This window comes from Mchenga conophoros, linkage group LG7, assembly GCF_057382185.1.
Source record: "Mchenga conophoros isolate Kocher_MC1m ecotype Shallow Benthic linkage group LG7, M_conophoros_male_GT1.1, whole genome shotgun sequence".
In the NCBI taxonomy this organism is placed as follows: Eukaryota; Metazoa; Chordata; class Actinopteri; order Cichliformes; family Cichlidae; genus Mchenga; species Mchenga conophoros.
The window spans coordinates 58,021,339-58,043,962 of NC_140532.1; the positions used below are offsets into that span (position 1 = coordinate 58,021,339).

At 37.8% G+C, this 22,624-nt stretch overlaps 2 protein-coding genes across 2 annotated transcripts; both read left to right on the plus strand.

Moving 5' to 3' along the window:
* The first annotated feature begins 3,661 nt into the window (after nt 1-3,661).
* On the plus strand, nt 3,662-14,859 carry psmb10 (proteasome 20S subunit beta 10). Its single transcript, XM_085280430.1, has 8 exons — nt 3,662-3,830; nt 3,973-4,066; nt 4,171-4,268; nt 5,205-5,345; nt 5,694-5,809; nt 14,047-14,105; nt 14,253-14,404; nt 14,672-14,859. The coding sequence occupies exons 1-8, from the start codon at nt 3,766-3,768 to the stop codon at nt 14,781-14,783; spliced, it is 837 nt and encodes a 278-aa protein (XP_085136556.1). The 5' UTR covers nt 3,662-3,765; the 3' UTR covers nt 14,784-14,859.
* A 1,300-nt stretch (nt 14,860-16,159) lies between these two features.
* cenpa (histone H3-like centromeric protein A) lies at nt 16,160-22,054 on the plus strand. The gene is made up of 5 exons (XM_085280434.1): nt 16,160-16,307; nt 18,690-18,830; nt 19,006-19,127; nt 20,595-20,669; nt 21,594-22,054. Exons 2-5 carry the CDS (start codon nt 18,692-18,694, stop codon nt 21,720-21,722), a joined length of 465 nt encoding a protein of 154 aa, XP_085136560.1. The 5' UTR covers nt 16,160-16,307; nt 18,690-18,691; the 3' UTR covers nt 21,723-22,054.
* Nucleotides 22,055-22,624: the final 570 nt, after the last annotated feature.

Consider the following 22,624-nt stretch of genomic DNA (forward strand, 5'->3'; position numbering starts at 1 on the left):
AGGTAATGTTCAAATAATGTTATCATTCCAGTGTTTTCAGTGTGGGAGAAAGTACTCAGGGCCTTCAAGTTACACACTATGAAAGGCAGAAACAAGTTTAATATTCAGAAACCTAAAGTATGTATCAGCAGCAGAATAACAAATGTTTGTTTCAGTTCTATGAAGCTTTGAGTATTTTGGATTAGTAGCACTGCTGTGTTTGTTGCATCATATTGCTGTAATTGTTTATATGCTTTATATATTCTGAGGTAAGTTGATCTATATGTTACATCATATTCTATGAGGATGTTATGTGTTTGTGTACTTTCTGCCCAGTTTGACCCATTTAGAATAGAATAGAATAGAATAGAATTCAACTTTATTGTCATTGCACATGCACAGGTACAGGGCAACGAAATGCAGTTTGCATCCATCCAGAAGTGCTTTAGTGATATAGATATATTACAATATATATTAGCAATAATATAGATATGTGAGTATATTACAGAAATGGGTCTATTATGGTATGTTATAATGTACACGGTATGAAGTATGTTGTGAATATTCTATAACTATAAGTATGTACAGGCTGTAGTGAGTACAAGCTATGTACAGGATATGAACAGGATATAAATATGAAAAACTATACAGAATATGAAATAAATAACTTTACAGAAATCTGAGATATACAGCTATACAGAAATGGGAACTATGCAAGTTGTAAACAGTTGTAGGGTTAAAAATTATCGAATGTACAGAATGATTATTTACACAGAGCTATACAGTAGTGCAGTTAAGATAAGTGAGATATAATTCCTACAGAGGCTATATAAAGTGCTAGTGGTTGTGAGTGGTGGTTCAGTCCATGTTATTATTGTGTGTTTGAGGGTACGGTTGTCCATTGTGGGTGTGTGTATGTTCAGTCCATGTGTTAACGTGGGTCAGATGTCAGGAGGCAGAGTTCAGGAGTCTGACAGCTGTGGGGAAGAAGCTGTTCCGGTACCTGGTGGTCTTAGTCCGGAGGCTCCTGTAGCGCCTCCCAGAGGGCAGGAGGGTGAAGAGTCCATGTGGTGGGTGACTGGGGTCTTTGATGATTTTCCCAGCCCTTTTCAGACACCGCTTCCTGTAGGCCGCAAACTTGGCCTTCCCCGTACACTATTCCGGTTTTATGCATAAAACCAGCTTCAGTGCCCTGCAGCGATTTAGCAGAAGTCATCCTGTTTAAGGCTCTGATATCTATTCTGTATGACTTAAAGCAGTTATGACATGGTCTGATTTTCTCACACAATAAAGGAATATTTAATATATCAGTCTACTCTTCATTTTGTCAGAAACAGTTTTCACAGCTCGTACATTTTCTTTTTACACATGTATGTAAGCATTGAGCCAAATTTAGTAATGCCAACATATTAAACAAACAATATTTGTCTCTTATATATAATACATCTATACTGTCACAGATACTTGTCTTTGAGTGAAGATTTACGGTAATAGGAAATATAAATAACTGCAACTTGAATCTTTGACCCAGAGTTCAAGCTCACTGCTGTTATATCATGATAATCTGACAATACATATAATATTGGCCATATTATATTTACATTACCACAGTGAGATGATTTTAGTCTCATGAACAACATTAGGCTAAAAGATCTCAAAACAAGGCAAAAATGTCAGAAATCAGGAAGGGGGCATATACATTCTCAGAGAATTGTAATTCTTTAGGTAGTGAAGCTAGTCTTCCCTAATCATTTGGGAAGCATTAGCTGCCAAATCTGCTGCCAATTTACAAAGACAATAGGAAGAGCTTTAACCATCACTTCATTTCAAAGGTAGAGGTGGAGTAAGAAACCATCAATTTTCTTCTGTAAAGAATAACATACAGAAACTGAGCAGAAAAACAATGATATGACAGACAAAATTGACACCAACAAACACAACAGACACAAGGCTGGAAAAAAACAACAGACAAAAAAGAAACATCTCTTTTGATGTGTCATCACAGACAGCCATGTGTCTGTAGTAGGTAGCAAACTATCATTAATTTCTTCATGCAAAAATAAATAAACAAATAAACCGACTGATCAAGATTTTTTTTTTACTAATTAATTTTAGGTCCTGTTAGGTCTCACACTCACCCTAACCTCCTCTTCTTCTGTCTTCTTTTTCTACTCGCACCTTGCAGCTCAACCTTCAACATCCTCTGTACATGTCCAAACCATCTCAGCCTTGATTCTCTATGTTTGCCTTCATCTTGAACTGTGAGTCAGCTGTGAGCTGAGCATCCTTATCTGCTTCAGTACTTAAAGATATATTTAAGTATTTCTCTACTAATACTTGTTTCAGAGCCACATTGCTACTCTCTGTTCCAACGTGTGGCCCATTTCAAGTGTATTACAGAGCCCTTTCTGAAATGATATATGTGACACAACATAAAGCTGTGCAGATTGGCCAAATAAACTTAGTACAAAAATTTTAGACACTTATGTTTGGTTGATGATTTCCTTGTTGTAACAATGCTTGTTCCCAGTAAATCTCACACTGTTTAAAGCCTGTTTATGTCTCCTTAAATGGCCCCACATTTGTAAAGAAAATGCATCTGTGGCTGGAGCAGTAGAGTTGAGTATGTATTGTGTCCGTGAAAATCTTTCCATACATAAGCGCTTTTTCTTCACCACAACATACTGGTACAGCATCCGCATCAGTGCCGCAGCACCAATCAACCAGTATAAATAAAAGTGAATTGAATTAAATTTAAAAGTATCTATATCAGTATTGGCATTGGCAGTAATGACCCTGGCCCTGGTTTAGGGCGAATACCAACATCGTATCACACCACTAACGTTAATCCTTCATCACGCTGAGGATTATCCACAGTCATTTGCCATTTCTAGTCAGTGCGGGATGACTTTTGACACTAGATGGTGACATTGTCCTATTTAGCTGTATTTATTTATTTATTTATTTTTATTTTGTTGGCAGAACTTTCTTTATGTATCAGTACAAACAAAAAGGCTACTTGAACCTTTTTAACTATGTTACAAGCCCAACGTAAACATCTGCGCCATGACACGAGGAGAAAAAAAGGGATATGTTTAGGGTGTAAGGAGACTGATGTCCGTTTGTTATTGTCGCCAGCCTGCAGTACATTAAAAAATATCTTAGACAGTTAAACTGACAGATTTAATAACCTACTGAAGGTGCCATAACGCTATTTTATTTTTTGAATTCCAGTTCAGTTCTTGACCACTAATGGTGAAAAGATAGTCTACAATAGATGTCTAGGCCTTAACATTTAAAAAAAAAAAAAAAAAAGCGAGGAGAAAAAGACTAAACCCAGACTAAAGGTTTCATCCTGATGCCTCACTTAAACTGCCACTTTAAGCCAGTTTAAGCCTCCGGGAGCAGGTTCCATCTTTGCAGGTAACGTTTAATACACTGCAAAGAAACATTACCAATGTAATTCAGAAGTTAATTTTAGTGGTTTATGAGATTATTCGTGTTAACAAATTAACAAAACTCATATATCTTTACTATTCTTTGAACACATTTTTCATGGAAATGAATAATTGTTTAGAACGAATAACAATAAACAACGAGAACAGATAAGAGAAAAGAGCAAATGTCAGACGGATGTGGATATTTTTTTACAGCGGGTAAGGCGGGACTTGTTCTGAGAAGTGAAAGTAAAAGCGAAAACTTCTGAGAAGCACCTACACAAACTGACGCACCGCGACAAGGGTTTTCTTTGATTTTTAGTCTTTTACTTTAGAATCAGCACCTAATATGCTGCACAGTCTGAATTCCTTTGCGCTTCAGCCGGGAGGTTTCTCTTTTGAGAACAGCCGCAGGTACACAAACTGGATTTAACAGCGTTTACAAAAACGGCTTTACGACATTAATGGCGGAACAAAAAAAAAAAAAAAAAGATTAGCGATTTCACACTAATATGAGGCTCTCTGTCTTCCCTTTTCTCTGCCGTGTCATTACCAGGAATGCCGTGCTGGAGTCTAATTTGTCTCAGGCTGGTTACAAAGCTCCTAATGCCAGGAAGACAGGCACCACCATTGCTGGAATTGTATACAAGGTTTGGATTAATCATCAGTGGTTGGACAACACTAGTAATACACTAGGAAGCTGAATTATCATTTAAAGTGTGTTAACTTTTATATTTCCTTTTTGTGGTGTTAGGATGGAGTCATCTTGGGAGCAGATACCAGAGCTACAGATGACATGGTTGTGGCTGACAAAAACTGCATGAAAATTCACTACATTGCTCCAAAAATCTAGTAAGTTTACTCATTAATTTTACAGGACAAGTCGAATTGACTCCTCACTCACTTTGAAGATAGCTCTCACTAGAAAACAAGACCCCCGATGGCGGCAAGGCTCCTAGCATGCCAGCTTCATTTTATTCAGTTTCTTGATTTCTTTCCTGATGTCAAGATTTAAACCAGTATGGCCCATCAGCCAGCCATCTGCCTGAATCAGCTTACAAACTAAATGGTCACATTCCAAAGTCTACCTCTTGTGGCCCCTATCTGCTCGTCTAGTGCTGATTCTGCCATCATTCTCTCTTCAGAGAAAAACATTCCAATAGCTAGAATGCAAATACTATTGCTAACATTTAATTTTTTTCTTCAAAATTGCTGATGACTTTTCAGTTCCTGACTTGGCCAATGCCTCCTTAGTTCTCATGTCTCCTCCTCCTTGTCTCCTGGTGCCCCTTGTCTGATGCTTCTCCAGTTCCAGGGCAGGAGATGCACCACACATCATCAGAGCAAACTGGCACCTTCCTGGGTGTCATACACATGGACAGCTATAGACACTATGGATGCATTGTTATACTGACACTTATACTTGCTGAGGCAAGGGTCTACTTCGGAGGACAGACTTAATTTTCAAAATGAGGACAGATTCAGCAACTATATGGCTTATTTACTTTCTTCAGATCTCTCTCCTTCTCTCTTAAAAACACAAAAAACAAAGAGACAAAGAAGAATAAAAACAGAGAGGGATAATAAGACTTGAGGCAATACATGGTATACCGTTCTGCCATGTATCTCCAAAACAAAAGAAATTAAAAAATGCATAAAAATGTACAAAAGTACAAAAATGTGGCTTTTTTTCTTTATGCGTCAAAGGCTAAGCAGAGATACTTATGCCATGTTCGTCAAACGGGTTATTGTTTGACTTGTCTAACAATTTTTTTGTATGTTTTGTAGCTGCTGTGGAGCTGGTGTTGCTGCAGATGCAGAGATAACTACACAAATCATGTCATCCAATGTGGAACTTCACATGCTCAACACTGGGCGACCCCCACTTGTTGCTATGGTTACCAGACAGCTCAAACAAATGCTGTTCAGGTGAGAGCAATAGAGCATAAGTAACTAATAGTTGGATGCTAAACAAGCAATATTCAAATTGTCGGGCATAGAGCTGCTATGGTTGGGTAAAGCTAACTTATTATGGGAAAATAAACAAGGGTTACACACTATTATTTTACTAAAATTTAAATTGGATAATTTTCTATCATTAGCTTCTGAACTAGGGCTTGCTGGAGCGATAAGCATTCGTGTACCCTCATTGTCTCTGTACTCTATTGTTTTTGTTTTGTTGCTTATTCACATGTGCACATTTTGGAGGATGTGCTCCGTATTCCTCTAACAAAAAAAGCTGGATGTTGTGGTAATGCCATCTGTTTGATTTGTCAGGTACCAGGGTCACGTGGGGTCATCTCTGATTGTTGGAGGAGTTGATGTGACTGGAGCTCACCTGTACAGTGTTTACCCTCATGGTTCTTATGACAAACTGCCTTTTCTCACCATGGGTATGTATATGTTTAGGGTACTGTCTACTATATGTGCAGAATGCTGTGGCAGGTGTCTAAGAGTTTTCTAGAAGAAAAATCAAATAATTTTAAAAGTTGGAACTTGGTTTAAAACATCAATAAAAAAACAGAATCCACCAGTCTACGGAGCTTGGAAAGAAAAGCCTCTGGACTTGTTTAAGTTGCTTGAAGACGTTTCACCTCTCATCTGAGTAGCTTCTTCGGTTCTAAGGGTCAAATGGTGGAGAGTCCCAGATATAAACCCAGTGGGAGTTTCCCCCCCAAAGAGGGACAAAGGACCCCCTGATGATCCTCTACCTAATCATATGAGCCGAGGTGTGAAAACAGGTGTGGGTCACAATCAGCCAGAGTTTCGGGTGAGCTCATTGTGAAACCTGGCCCCATCCTATCATGTGATTTCCTGAGGTTAGATGGCCCAGGATGTGAGTGGGCGTTAAGGCATCTAGGAAGGGTTCTCAAAACTGGATTATAGATGGCAGACAGAGGTGCAACGTCTTCAAGCAACTTAAACAAGTCCAGATGCTTTTCTTTCCAAGCTCTTTAGACTACGATGACCTGGATGACTGAGAACCTTCACAGACAGAATCCAGCAGTTTGCAAATCTCATAAATTAATATTTTATTGACCATATAACATATTATAAACATACCAAATGCCTAAACTGAGATGTTTTACTACTTTATGATAAAAACAGTACTGTGCAAAAGTCTTGAGGCACCTGTTATTGCTTTTTATTTTGCTATGAAAGTAGCAAATAGAAACGGTAATTTTGAAATGTGCAAACACATATGCAAGTACAGTATATAAGGGAAATGTAGAGTTTGGACAATTCCACCCATCCATCTATCTATCTTGCGGGGCTGGAATTTATCTCAGCCGCCATAGTACAAGAGGCTGGGTACACCGTGGACAGGTTGCTAGTCTTTTGCAGTGCTTACAGGCAGAGACAGACAACCATTCACACTCATATACCATACACACCTACAGGCGATTTAGAATTACCAATTAACCTAACCCCACTAACTGCATGTGTTTGCACTGTGGGAGAGATATTACCCAGAGAGAACTCGCATTGATTCAAACTGCATGCAAACTCCAGACAGAAAGGCCCAGATGCTGGAGTTGCCGTGGACCTTCTTGTTGTACGGCAACAATGCTGCCCCTGCACAAGTCTAACAAGCTTAAAGTTAATATTTGGGATGACCACCTTTATTTTACAACACAATCTGACCTCTCTTAGGCAAGCTTTCTTGTAATGTCTTTAAGTAGCTTTCATGCTCTCCAAGCTTCTGGAAGTATATTCCAAAACTCATATCTTAGAGACTTGATACTACCTTACTATCCCAACACAACACTTATACTGTAGGCTTAGTGTAGTTCCTCACTGTACACAATTTCGTTGTACATGTACAATAACAATTTACCATTTTGCCATATTCTATAGTTTTCAAAAATAGAATGGGTAACAGAGCCTTCAGCTTCTAGGCCCAACTCCTGTGAAAGATTCAAGAGATTCAAGTGGTTAAGCAGAGCAATGGAATTCTTACTTTGCAGGTTCCCTTCACACAACTAAATAAAAACAAACATAAAATAAAAATAAAAATAAAGACTAAACTTAACTCTGAGCATAGAATATAGCATTGAAAATAATAAATAAAGTAAAACAAGTACAAGTTTGTAGCACTTGTAGCTTATGTGTAGGTGTAGTCAGAATTTAAATTGCAAGTAGTTGCAACACTGTCACAGTGGTAAATATATACAGAGTATGTGGTATTAAAATGTTGATAGTGTCTGAAGTTGTGTTATGTTGTATACAACTGTACAAAATTGCAAATTACAGGTCATAAGTCAGTAATTCAGTAGCCTGATAGCCTTTGGATTGAAACTGTTTGTTAGTCTGGTTGTCCTTGCTTTCACACTCCTGTAGCATTTGCCAGATGGCAGGAGTGAGAACAATGTGTGCTGTGGGGTGGTGCGGTGCTTGATGATGTTGTGTGCCCTTTTCCTGACCCAAGTGTTGTAAATGTCCTGTAGTGGTGGGAAGGGTACTCCACAGATGAATTGTGCCGTTTAATGACACGCTGGAGAGCTTTCCTGTCCTGAGTGGTGCTGTTCCCATACTATGATGGAGTTTGTCGGGATACTCTCCACTGTGCACCTGTAGAGGAATTAGAAGGTCTTCACCCTCTCCACCTGAGTCCCGTTGATGTATAGTGCGGTGTGCTGGCCTCTCCTCATCCTCGGGTCAATAATCAGTCAACAGAGTTGGGGAGTAACGGAATACATGTTTGAATTTAAAATACAAAATATGAGTAACTGTATTCCGTTACAGTTACCATTTAAAAAGGTGGTATTCAGAATACAGTTACATTGTTGAAATAACGGGATTACACGGCGGTCTTTTCCTGTTTCATATGTTAGGCTATGCCCTCTCTATTTTTGGTAATTCCACGCCGGTGGAACCCTAAAGAAAACACGCATTAAGAGGCTCTAATGCCTGGGTCTCAAAATTGCGGCCCATGTCACCTCTACTTGCGGCCCGCATAATGACGTGAAGAAATATTTTTAAAAATTATTGTTCAAAAAATTATTTAATATGAAGGCAATAGGCAGAATGTTACAGGCATAGCTCTAAAGAATGTAGCCTCATGGGCAGTGTAGCCCAGTTGTAAGTAAGCCATTAAGACTCGACTGTACACTGTGTTCGTGTTTTTCTCCGAAACAATAATTTCTGTTGGAGCAGCCTTTCAACAACTCTCTGTCTCTCGCTAGCAAAGTAGACCCAGACAACAATAATAATTGTAATAATAATCATCATACCCTTCTCAGCATTTAAGGAGAGACTATTTTCCAGGCACCAGAATACCAGCTGAGAATACCAGCAGTCTCCTCTTCACCAGTGAGCCTGATGAAGGTTGTGCTGTCAGCGAACTTAGGTGTTGCTGGGAGAGGACACAGTCGTAGGTGAAGAGGGTGTACAGGAGTGAACTGAGAACACAGAGAACACTGAGAACACAGCCTTGGGGAGTACTTGGTTTGTGTCTGATGTCTGCCTGTGAGGAAGTCCAGGACCCAGCTTCAGAGGGGGGGTGTCAGTCGAAAAGTAGAGAGCTTTCACACCAGTCTGTTTGGGATGACAGTGTTCAATGCTAAACTAAGGTCTATAAACAGCATTCAAACATAGGTGTCCTTATTTTTGAGGTGTGAGAGGGCTGTGTGGATGACTGCATTAACAGTGTCTTCAGTAGAACGATTCTTCTGATATGCAAATTGCAGAGGGTGTAATGTGTCTGGGATGGCTTCTTTGATATGGGTCATGACTATCCTCTCAAAGCACAACTGAAGTGAGTGCGATGGGGCAATAGTCATTCAAGCAGGTTATGTTGTTTCTCTTGGGGAAAGGGCACTATGGTGGCGGACTTGAAGCATGTAGGCACAGCTGACTGGGTGACGGACAAATTGAAAATGTCTGTAAAAACATCAGCCAGCTCTGAAGAGCAGACCCTCAAAGAGCTCTGTGCCGCCTCTGCTGATAGAATGCCTCCGTGTTGGTTGGTGTTGAAGGTGTCGAAGCCAGCGTAGAGCTCATTCGGCTCGTCTGGTAATGTGTTGCAGCTGACTGTGACCCTGCTTTTCCTCTGCTGGAAATCAATGATGTGTTGCAGGCCCTGCCACATGAATCTGGAATCTGAGTTGTTGTAATATCCTTCCAGCTTCAGTCTGTACTGGCTCTTGGCTTCTCTGATGGTAACCAGGGAAGCCAGTATGCATCAGTGGTAACCACTGATGCATACTGGCTATTCCTCTAAATTCACAGAACTGTGCTCTCTCAGGGCAGCAGTCTTAAACACACTCCAGTTTGTAGCATCAAAGCAGTCCTGAAGCACCAATTCATTCTCTTCATTCCAAATTTAATAATTTTACTTGCTGGGAGGGCTCATTTGAGGAGCTGCCAGTATGAATGGAGTAGCTCCCATTTTGGATTCGTGAGACAGTAACCCTCTTTACTTTTAAGATTAGGTTCAAAACTCTCATTTTCGACAAAACCTAATATTAGAGCTCGATCAGGTGACCCTAAATCCTCCTTTAGTAATGCTGCAATAGGCTTAAGCATTTCTGCTTCACTCATCTCCTTTCACTCTCTTGTGTATTTATACACCACCACTGTATTTAATCATTAGCAATTAATAAACTCTGGCTTCTCCTGTAGTTTGCCTTTTGTGTTCTTCCTCTCTCTGTTCTCTTCCTTTCCCCCTTACCTCAAATGACCTCAGCACATAACTGCACCTCCTTGAGCCTGGTTCTGCTGGGCTTTTGTTCCTGTTCCTGTTAAATATATATATATATATATTTTTTTTAAAACTCCTCACCAATTCCTTTCTTTCTAATACTGTAGGGTCTTTACCTCACAATAAAAAACAGCCTTGGGGTGACTTGCTTGGGGTGATCCTGTATAAACTGCAGGCTGGTAGTAACAAAGTTCTTAATGATACAATTTAAAATAGGTTCTTTGGTATGTTTTCTGTCTTTTATATGTATAGACATAAAACAGATTCATCCCTTTAGGTTCCTCTTTAATGTTTAAATGAGTCAGGTCAGTGTTTGTTCCTCATAAAACTGTGAAGACCTTGAATAGCTCATCACAGTATAAACTACATGTTTATACACTACATATGCACAGGAAGACTTCCAGAAATGACTGTCTTCCAGAGGTAGGAAGTAACAAACATATTTGTACTTTATTATCTATTTTTTTACATTTGCACCCTACATTTTTACACAAATATTTGTTATTCCTCTCTCCCTGCTTGCGTCATACAGATTCAAGCTGAGTACATTCATTAGAATTACAGTTTAGATGAACAAGTATAATCCTGTTAACAGCAAGAAAATGACATTTATTTGTGTTGATTTCAATATAGATTTGTTGAATCGAACTGCGAACAGCACCATCACTAATTTCATTCATACTGTGATGGCCCAGCAGCGAAGGAAATCATTCAAAAAGAATCAAAGTCTTGGGCCCATAAAAGAGGTCAAAATTGCAGAACTCTGCTCAAAGTTAACAAACAATACTGATAACTCAAACAAACTGACCTAACTTAACAAGACAAAGGGGAAACTTAAATAGTGGCTGATCAGTCCACAAAAAACACAAGGGGTAAAACACACAAAAAACCTAACTGAAACTAACATAACGAACTCCAATTCCCCCCATGGTCCCGAGTTATGGAATGAGCAAATTTGCAGTTTTCCATCAAGGCTTGCTCCGCCCCTTTTCCACCTCTTGGCTCCTCAATCAAGGGACTGGAGCAGCTGCAACTAAGGTAACTCAAAAATCAAAGATTAATCATACTTAACTAAAACTAAAATGTGCGCACTTATTTTAGAATGCAGTGTTATGTGGATATGTTAATTAATTCTAAACCAAAACCAGTTATTCATTGTCCTGTAAATTAATTCCTATATTTAAAGACAAATGTGAATGCAGTGTTATGTATAAGCCTTTACGCTAATATGGTGGCCATTACCACTGTGTGGCTGTAAGTGCAGCCATCACACATACAATGTCTAGCATTATGTCTTTATCCCTCAATCTCCCGTCCAACAAGAATAGCCTGAATAACCGATAACTTCTACACTTATCGATAATATTTTCACTAATGCTGTTGAGAGGAATGTTTTAAGTGGATTAATAATAAATGACATATGTTACCATCTACCAGTTTTTGCAACATTACAGAACTATGCCAGGATTAACAGATGTGAACCTAATAAGAAATTAATTAGACATAAAACACAAGAAGCAATTTGCCGCCTCAACAGCCAAGACTGGAGTAACATCTATGTTCAAGATGTTGACGTGGCATTTGAAAACTCTGTTGTATAATTTTATTTTATTTTTTTAAAGAACAATAGACGCTGAACAAACTTATAAGAGGTATAAGAATAAATTGATAAAAATTATAAGAAGCAGCAAAAGAAATGACTACAGTAAAGTTTTAGATGAAAATAAGAATAACATGAAAAACATGTGGACAATACTAAATAACATTGTAAATAAAGGAACTAAGGGATTAGAATATCAAAATAACTTGCAAATACAAAATACAATGATCAGTGACATAAAAGAAATTGCAAATGGTTTTAATGACTTTTTTCTTGATTTTGATCCTGTCTTGGCTTAAGGAATTGTAAAAGCTGGACATGCTCCTAAAACTAAAACTATTAATGTAGCAAACTCAATGTTTATAAGGGGAGTAGATGAAGAGGAAATTATTTATGTAGCTACATCCTTTAACTCCAAAAAATTAACTAACTGACTGTGATGGCATTGTTATGAATTGAAATAAAGGTATTATTGGATGTATTGTGAAACCATTTACCTACATTTGTAATCTGTCATAACAGAATGGTGTATTCCCTGAGATGAAAATTGCAAAGTTAGTTCCAATATATAAAGCTGGAGATAAACATATTCTCGCAAACCATCAGCCCATCTCTTTAATACCACAGTTCTCTAAGATACTGGAAAAATATTTTTTAAAATAGATTGTATGAGTTTATCACAAAAAACAATGAATAGCAGATTAGATGCAAAAGCACCACAACACATACGTTAATGAAGTTTATAGATACAGTAACAACTGCTATTGAAATCAAAGAATATGCTGTCAGTTTTGGGGCCACTGCTTTTCATATTGTACATTAATGAGATGTGTGCAATTTCAAAGTCTTTGAAAATAATATTATTTGCAGACGATACAAAATTACTGTGCCGTGGAAGTAACTTGGAACAACTTCTGAATGAACTAGAAAATGAACTAAATAATCTGAAGACCTGGTTTGACTATAATAAATTAATATTGAACCTGAGTAGAACAAAATTCATAATATTTGGGAATCACACATATTCTACCAATAGTAAACTGACAATAAATAACATGGCAATTCTCTGGCAATTCTCTACAAGGTTAAGGATCGTATAAATCAAATGCATTATATACTCTTTATTGTTCTATGATACTCCCGTACATGACATATTGTGTGGACGTGTGGGGAAACACGCATAAAGCACACACCCATCCAATTCTGCAAAAAAGAGCAATAAGGATAATAAATAAAACCACCTCAAGAGAACCATCAAATCCACTTTTTATTAAACTGAATATTCTCAGATTTAAGGATTTGGGTGACCTCAGAACCGTACAATGTACAAAGCAGCAAGTAAACTTTGCCACACAACATTCAGAACTTTTTCCAGATAAGACCAAATACTCATAACCTGGGAAGAATCCTTATGTTCAGCAAGCAGTTAGGACTAATGTAAAATGTCACAGCATTACAGTCACAACAGTTAGTGTGTGGAACTCCTGTACAAATGAAGTTAAGAAAAAGACATCAATACAAAAATTCATGTGATTAATGAGTTAGTGATTAGTGATTAGTGATAAATGATAAATTGCGTGAATATAGGAAATTTCCTCTCATTGTGTTCTGTTGAAGCCTTGTCCTCAAATTCATAGACTGAGGCAAGAGTGTTTTGGTTTACAAGATGAAATTTTTGTGTGTGTGTATGTTTATGTGTTGTATATGAGTCTAGACTTGTATACAGTCAAACATGTGTGGATCATATAATGTCGAATTGTGAATATTGATTTGTAAATAATGGAATTTGAAATAAGGCGGAAGGAACAGAAAAAGTGTAAACTTCACCCTACTCCTTTATGAGCATAAACATTGTGTAGACATAGAGATATTCATGAAAACTTGATGTTTTTAAGTTTTTCTTATCTCTTGTTATTTTACATATATTTACATGTTTGAAAAACATTATTCTATCTATCTCGTTTATAAAGGCTGCATCTCTGATGGGATTGGTAGTTTGCACATCTGGAAAGCGCCATCCAGATGATGTTTTTTAAAGGTCTTGCATATTTCAGCAAGACGATGCTAAACTGCATTCTGAATCTATCATTTTGTGATGTGTTGCTCCATTAAAAATTATAATATATTTCTTAAAATTATACATGTTCTTAGTTTATACAAATCATTTTTTCAGCTCGTTGCATCCTGTTTTTTTAATACTTCATACAGCATTCCAACTTTCAGTCATAAATTATCATTATTAACATACAGTTGAATGAAAATACTTTTGCCTAGCAACAGACAGTGACAGTAATAGTAATAATAACAATGTTTGGCTCTGATTTTAGGATCTGGAGCAGCAGCTGCTGTCTCTGTATTTGAGGACAGGTTCAAACCAAATATGGAGGTAAGGCATTGTCATGTTCCCTCTTATGACATACTGTAGGTAATTAAATAAAGAGTAAAATCTTTAAGAATAAACAAATTGAAGTAATAATGTCCACAGAATCGGAAAGACATATAAATTGAATGAAATTTAATAACATGTCTTCAGTTGGAAGAGGCGAAGCAGCTAGTACGAGATGCCATCGCTGCAGGGATTTTCTGTGACCTGGGTTCAGGCAGTAACGTCGACTTGTGTGTCATCACTGAAGCTGGAGTGGAATATTTGCGTGGCTATGACAAGCCCACAACGAAGGGAAAAAGGTGAGCCATTATTCTATTACACTGTTAATTTGTGTTTTTTCGTTTGTTAATCTGCTGGTCACATAATCAGAGCACTCACATGGGCATTTTCATAAAGGACAAAAAGACTAATATGATCACTAAATTCTGCTTAATATAGGCATGAATGTGTGGATAAATCTGAAACTGACCTGACAGTTTTTCTTCTTTAGGAAATATCTAATCCAAATCCAATTAGATAAATCTAATGCATTACATTTTCTCTCTCTCTCTGTCTTTTCTTTTCAGAGAAGGGCAGTACAGGTATAAGACTGGGACCACCGCTGTCCTGACCAAAACTGTGACACCCCTGTCCCTGGATGTGGTCAATGAATCTGTTCAGATTATGGACACTGAATGAAATTCAGCAGCATTTTTCAGCTAGAATAAAATGTATTCAGTAGAATAGGATGAATAAAAAAAACCTTGTTAAATGATTAGTGTTCGCAAATTTATTTAGTGACTACTGCTGAAAAATACTGGAAGATGGTAACTATTTCTTTTTCTTACTAAAAAAAACTATATATAGCAGAACATGATCCGTTGTCTAAAGAATTATTAAGGAATTTATTAAAAATCACTTTTGGTGACCTACTGGTCTGTGAAAACACAATAAAATCTTATTTTCATGCATTGCTAATTGCTGAGCTTTATAATGTCACAGCATTATGCTTTATAGTATATATTTGATTATTTATTGAATAATTTGAAGAGTATTATGTCACACACTTCTCTGTCTTTTAACAATAGCTTCCAAAGGGTTATCTCTAAAGAGCTCCAGACAATGCACACTCACTGATTTACACATATCCACCAAAGGATCCAAAAAGTGGGTGAGCAACATTTAATGAATCCTGAAAAAGTACATGGAAGATCAGATCACAGTAAGGGTATTCACAGCAAACACACAGGAATTATTATTTTAGTGGTCGACAATAGCTTTAACTATTTTAAGAGAAATAAAATCCAAGTCCCAAACGGATACAATTTTAGAGCTTTATCACACAGATATTACTAAGCAGGTAGTGAGATGGCTTTTTTATGCATCACCACATGCAGTTTACAGGGGGACAAGTTTGTAGATCACTTGGCAACAAATGCTGTGTCATGAGAAAAGAATACAAATTGCCCAACAACACCCACTTTCAGATTACACTTCTGTAATGAATAATTTAGGTAAAGAAACTGAGCAGAATACTTGGAAAATTGATTCCAGTACAAAAATTAAAGGAACAAAATCTAAATGCAGAAACTGTGTACATACTTTCTGATTCTAAGAGCATAGTTTATAAAAGAAGAATAAAGGTTTTCTTTAATTTTTGAGTATCAAATAGTTAAGACAGGGCTTGTCCTGTATGGAAAACATCTGGTAGGCAAGTATAAGAGGGACAGCTCAAAACCAGTATGACGACTCAATCTTTACCACTGCAAGAATTTTATTTTATTTTTACCTTTATTTTAATAAAAGATATACATCTCTTTTACTGGTATTATGCACACCAGAAGAGTTTAGAGACTGATTAAAGACTTGTGAGCGGCTGGACAACAATTTCAAAACCTTGCTCATCTTGGATTAACTAGCCTAAAATGGCAATGAACAAAAATTACCGAATAGCTTTATAGTGGTAACATTTCAGTAAGTTTCAAACGGAACTTGGATATAAACAGTAGAGGCCAGCAGGCGTGTGTCGCAAGTTGTGAGCCATACGTGAAACGGAAAAAGACGAAGAAGAATCTGGCCCGCAAGCTGGATCAAAGCTGATTGGCTGAGCCAGCGGGGGGCGTTATTTGAATTTCAGTCTGGAGTGTGTGGCGTTTGTAGCTTTTCGGGTAGTTATATCGGCTTCGAGTATTTCAAGTTGAGAAGTGGTGTTGAACCCAACAGGTACGTGTACTATTATTTACTTTTCTAATGAAACATTTTCAAGGGTGAATGTGTTGTTGTTCACGTGTAATAGCTCCTAGAACATGTCATTTAGATAAACAATCTGCAAAGCAAGGACCTTCTGTTCCATTTGGCCGTACGAGTCGTGCATGAAACCTTTATTTTGTGGGGAAATAATAATTATAATAATAATAAAAACTAAACACGTTATTATTTTTAAGCTTCATGTGTGACCTTAGCAGACGTCTCTGTGGAAACCGAGTAATGTTGCTCTAAATATTGTACAAGGCATTCATACTTTTTCCCCGTGCAATTTCTTGTGGATAATTTGATGTCAGTTAGTCACCCATTTGAAATTGTTAATCCTCACTACCTTTTTATTGCCATTTCCGAACGAGTTTTTGCAACAGGACCCAATGGTTCGATCGAATAGATCAAATATTTTATATCAAGGTGGTCTTATCTCTAGCTTTCTCTATATTTTAATAAAATTTGTTTGCTCATATTATAGCAACACTATGTATTAGCTATATAGCGTAGCTTGTATTTTAGCGACTGCAACTTGTCAATTTCCTTGTATACAGTAGTTTTAAAACGCTGTGATTCTTCGCAGGAATATGACATAGCATCCCAGCATAGTTATATTAGGCTTTATTTATAATGCCCGTGTCATAATTTTCTGTTTTTCTAAAATGTAATTTGAAACAGTTGCTTGAATGAAGGTACCAGAGAAGATCTCAGAATTGCATGTTGTAGACTGTATAAGAAACAAGAAATTGTGTCAGATTAGAAAAGGGACACAGTGCAGAGCATGACAACAATGCCACTTAAAACTATAACTTTGTCCTCATTTTATGGTATAACAGCTTTTTCTCCAAAATGGATTATATCCATTTTTTAAAATTTGGTTTGTGATGCATTCTAAGGATATTCTTTGTGACTAATTTGTTAGGGTACTTTCACAGATGGGTTATTCAGTCCATTTAAATGGAACTCTGTTTTGTTTTCCCAATTGTTGCAGTTCATTTGTGCAAGTGTGAACACAGTAATCCCACAGAGACCCTTTGGAGAAGGTGGTCTCTGTACGTTTCCAAATGAACTCCTGGTTTGTTTATGGTGTGAATGTGATCTGACCAGGATTCAAGCCAACTGCCAGGTGTGCAGTACACGTTTAAGCTATAAGATGTCCTTTAGCTATGTATGCTTTGGATTCTCAATGTAGGAAGGAACCACTGATGTGCAAAGGTCTGTATGGGCTAGCAACTAGCTGTGAAGTGAACATTACCAAGGCTTTTAATTTTGAGTACAAGATCCATAGAGGCAGGGGTCTGTCACACCAGGCAAGAACCCATGTTTAGGCTGTGTAAAGATACCCCTGAGACAATTCAGCACATAACAGCAGGGTGCAAATGCTAGCAGGCACCCATATTATACAGGAACATCTTTTAAACTCAAGTCCCGAGGTTAAAATGACCACCCTAGTGTGGTCGAGAATGACCAAGCTAAGATCCCATGGGATTTCCAGATACAGACGGACAAACTAGTGATGGCTAACCAACTGTACATAGCAGAGGAAGACAGCCATAGTGATAGATGTAGCTATACTGAATGACAGCAACATCAGGAAGAAGGAACTTGCTGGAGAGGTACTGAGGGCTGAGAGAAGAACTCGAGAAGATGTGGACGATGAGGGTAACAGTGGTAATCTGAGCAGTGAACTCCAGGCTAGGCTAGGCAAATGGCTCCAGCAGATCCTAGGAACAAAAAACATTAAATGACTTTTGACTGTTGGTGTATTCTTGAGAAAGTAATTTTTGAAGATGGAGCTGAAGTAGTTAGTGTCTGGGGGGAAAAAAGACTTGACACACTTGGATAAGATTGGCACATGTCCTGCTTTCCCTTCTCATTCAAGCAGTTATAAAATGACGTATTCCACTGGCATGAGTACCTTTGCAAACAAGAGCTGCTTCTCATGTGTCAAGGTAGCTTGATGTTTCTAATGATCTGTGATTTGAAGTAAGCCACACTTCCCCTTTTACTTTGAATGCATTTGAGACAAAATCAATCTACCGAGCATTTTCTTCTGTAATCTGATGATCTTTTCTAGGCCTTTTAAGCTGTTTTATCAGAAGAGAGGGTGAATCTATACCTCCCTCTATACCTTTATTTACCTGGATAAATAAAGTTTAAATAAAATGAAAACAAAATAACTGCTTACCTTGTCTGATAAAATAATAAGTACAGTTACTGACTGAAAAGGAAACTTGAAAGTTTGTTCTTTGTTTTTTGTTTTTTTGTGCCTCTAGTAATGTCCCTAATCTGATATAGTTAAATTGTGACCTTGGTGTTATTCCCTTTGTAATTGTGCCTGTACATTTGTAGCAATGCGTCATAATTTATCTGCCAGCCGTCGGAAGGGTAAAACCCCTCAACGGCGCCCCCAAGTGCCAGCCCAAAGGACCTCCAGTGTAACAGCCCAAAGGACCTCCAGTGTAACATCCCCAAGTCGCAGTGGAGTTCCAGGTTAGAGTAACTTTTAATCTATTTTGTGTGTGTGTGTGTGAGAGCAAGACCGCTCCCCCCCCCCCCCCCCCCCACACACACACACACACTTTTCAGCACTTAAAATCAAAGGCTTATTTGATTATCAAAGATTTTACTTAATTGTCTTGCTAACAAAATGTATTTGTGGATTTAGGACAGCCTCCTGTTTCCCCCAAGAAGAGGAAATTTCGACCAGGAACCAGAGCTTTGATGGAGATCCGCAAGTACCAGAAAAGCACAGATCTCCTCCTTAGAAAGGCGCCCTTTGCCCGTTTGGTGAGTCTGACAACAGCAGACCAGACACAGATAAAGTCACTTTTTACCCACTGGGAGTCTTTATTTATTTATTCATTTATTTATTTATTTATTTTTATAGTTGAATCAATAGAAGTGTTCTTTTTTTTTCAATGCCTTTTAATTGTTGGAAGTACGAGAAAGAGAAACTACAGTAATTACAAATATGCTCATATATTCTGTCTCTTAACTCGGGTCTTAATGTTAATAACCATTATAGATATCTACTTGTCCGGTACAAAATCTATGTCTCCATCCTCACGATGATAGCATGTAAATAATCTTTACTGTGTTCACAGAATTGAGGCTGAAACTGGCAGCAAAAAGAACCAAGATAAAAGGAGCTGATTCTTTTGTACAATTCAATGTCTATAATCTCTTTGAAGGACACGAGGGAATTTTAGTCTTGTCCTCTTTGGGGCTGATCTAGGACTAGGATTCGGGCATTTGGTGCCATCAGAGTCGATTCTCTCAATGACCTGCAGGCACAAAAAATAGTTATTAAATAAAAAATAAATTAACTGCATAATGCATACAGTCAAATGAAGGACTGTACATATGATGCAGGACCGCATAGAGTCCTGCGAAAAAACTGGAAGAAGTAATGGTGAACTTACTTTCCCTGTTAAGGCAATCCACATTACACCAGGGCCTGTGGTGCTGTCCAATACCAGCCACATTTCACCAGGTCCAGTATTGTTGGCCTATGCACAAAGTAACAGCCAGGTGTTACTAATCAAATGCACTTGATTTACTGATCAGTAGGAAATGTGAGCGCCTCTATGAAAGCAGAGGTTTTGGGCTGCCCAGTAAGAATACTTTATCTGGGAGGCGCTTGCGTCAGCTGGCTTCTTTCATCGTGGAGGATCAGCGGCTCTACTCTGAACCAAACCAAATTACTGAACTCTAAAGCCTGAAAACCCAGCCACATTTTGAAAAAAGATCATATTTGCCGCTTGTGTCTGCAATCTAATTTTTCACCTTTAAAGAGCTAGCAATAATAGTGTTAACACAAAGATCAGGCAGGGAACTTCTCTCACACCCAAGTTTTTGCTTCAGCTACTACCAGAGCTGGACTCTGCTTGGGATGTCAGGACCTGTCAGCTGTCTCTGGAGTCCGGCAGGCAAACAAAGTCCGAACAGTGCTCCTTCTTCAGCTTGACAGCTGTAATCACCTCTGGTGGCCACCATCTCATTCAGGGGATACTGCTACGGCAGACATGTGCCAACATTTCTGAGTTCATGTGCAGTTGTGTTTTTTTTTTTTTGTTTGTTTGTTTGTTTGTTTTTTTAACAAATCAGTTACATACTCATATAGTTGGTGTTGAAAAAGCATCACTGTCTAGAGGGTTTTTTGTGTGTTTGTTGTGTGTGTGTGGGGGGGGGGGGGTTCTATGTGACTGAAGCCTCTGTTTCTTAAAAAGATGTTGGTTCTTCCTTTTGATTTAGGTTCATGAGGTGTGCCAAAGCTTTTCTAGAGAAAGCCTTCGATGGCAGGTTTATGCTCTTCTGGCCCTCCAAGAGGTAAGACGCCATCTCCATTAGCCTTTTGATGAATTGTGGACACTTGTAATGTTCACTTGTCTATTTGATACATTTACCTAGAATTACAAGTGTGATGGTGTGCAGTGTTTGTTTGTTTTTTTTGTTTGTTTTGGGTTTTTTTTGCCTTAAATAAGGCCATTTAGATCGCCATACTGCCATTAGGTGGGGATCAGTTGATAGCTTATGTACCCTTTTCACACAGGTGACTGTGACAGAAAAGTATTCACAGTGCTTCACTTGTTACAGTTTTATCATGTTTGAGCCTGATTCCAAAATGGATTGAATTCATTTTTTACCTCAAAATATTATACACAACATCTCATAATGAAAAAGTGAACAATTTTTGCTTAGAATTCTTGCAAATTTATTAAAAATAAAAACAAAAACATGTACATAAGTATTCACAGCCTTTGTTCAATACTTTTGGCAAAAAGTTACATGTTATACTTTTGTTTGGTATAAGGTGTTTGTCCTGATATGCGGTTGTCCAGTCTTTTTCAAACGTAACGTGCAAACTGTAACTGAGGATTTTAGGAGCTTTTTTTAAGAGTGAAATGTAGCTCTCTGGGTTTTTTATAGTTTCTCGAAGCATTACATAGTCTGACCTTGGGTTAAATTTCCTGGTAAGATTAGTGACTGCCTTGAATGTTTCCCATTTCTGAATAATATTTTTCACTGTACATTGATGGACTTGTTTTAGAAATGGCCTTACAACTCTTTTTATAAACCCACTTCTGAACAGCAACAATTGCTCTCCAAGTTTGTCGCTGGTGTTGTTTGGCTTTCTTTTTGTTAACTAAATAATGTAATTATTTATTGTGTATATTGTGTAATTATTACATATTCCTATTAAGCCATAGTAAAGCTTGCCAATCAAACTTTTCTACATTCTTGTCCTCCCAGGCTGCAGAGGCTTTTCTCGTCTTGATATTTTCAGATGCCAACCTGTGTGCCATCCACGCCAAGAGAGTCACTGTATTCCCTCGTGACATTCAGCTAGCCCGGAGGATCCGTGGGGTGGATAATCTGTAATTCTTAATCCTATAACAGAAATACATTTGTTTCATTTTGATTTAGTTTAAATTACAACTGTTATATTAAAGGTTTTCTAATTGTATGCTACAATGTGGAGAGTTGAGGTTTGGTTCCTTTTCACACGTTGACTTAAAACAAACGGCATCCAATGAAACCAGAAGCTTTTTCATTCCCCCCGCTTTTTTTGTAAACATTAGTGAGGGGTTTTACTTTGCAGAATACATTTAATGTGTTCGTGTGATCACTGTTCTTTTTGTAATATTTGATATGCTGTTAATGTGTATATATTGTTGCACGTTGTATTAAACTTATATTCTTTTTTCCTATTACATGTGCCTCATCTATTTGATTTGGACAAAATTTATTATTTTATTTTAACATACAATGGAAACAAAAACCCACGAGGTTTTCTCAGTTGTGCTTTCACCTCTCAAAGCAATCTGGCTGTCTTCTTTGATCTTGGATATAAGCAAGGATCACTTATTGAATATTTTCTCTTTTCATTTTCTGTTACCCCTGGAGTTATTGGACAGTCATTGGTCTAAAAGAAAGACAGATGTTATATAGTAATTATATAATTATTATTGAGGACTGTGCTAAACAGTGGTCTGTGATCCTGAATTATTTTGCTGTCATTCCCAAAGTGGTAGGCCATATAACATCACAGAGTGGGGTCAGTGGATGCTGACCCCAGTGTATTTACAGCCTGTCTGAAGCAGGACAAGATCCTGGTGTTATGGTAAACAACCTCAGAGCTTAACAACTATCTACACAGTTGGCCTCCCATCATATGTGAAGAAGGTGCAGGGAAGACTAGTCTTGGTCTCTCTAAGACTATGAGTGAGAAAACCAATTTAATCCAATCAGATATTGATATTTTCATATTTGATCCTGCAACA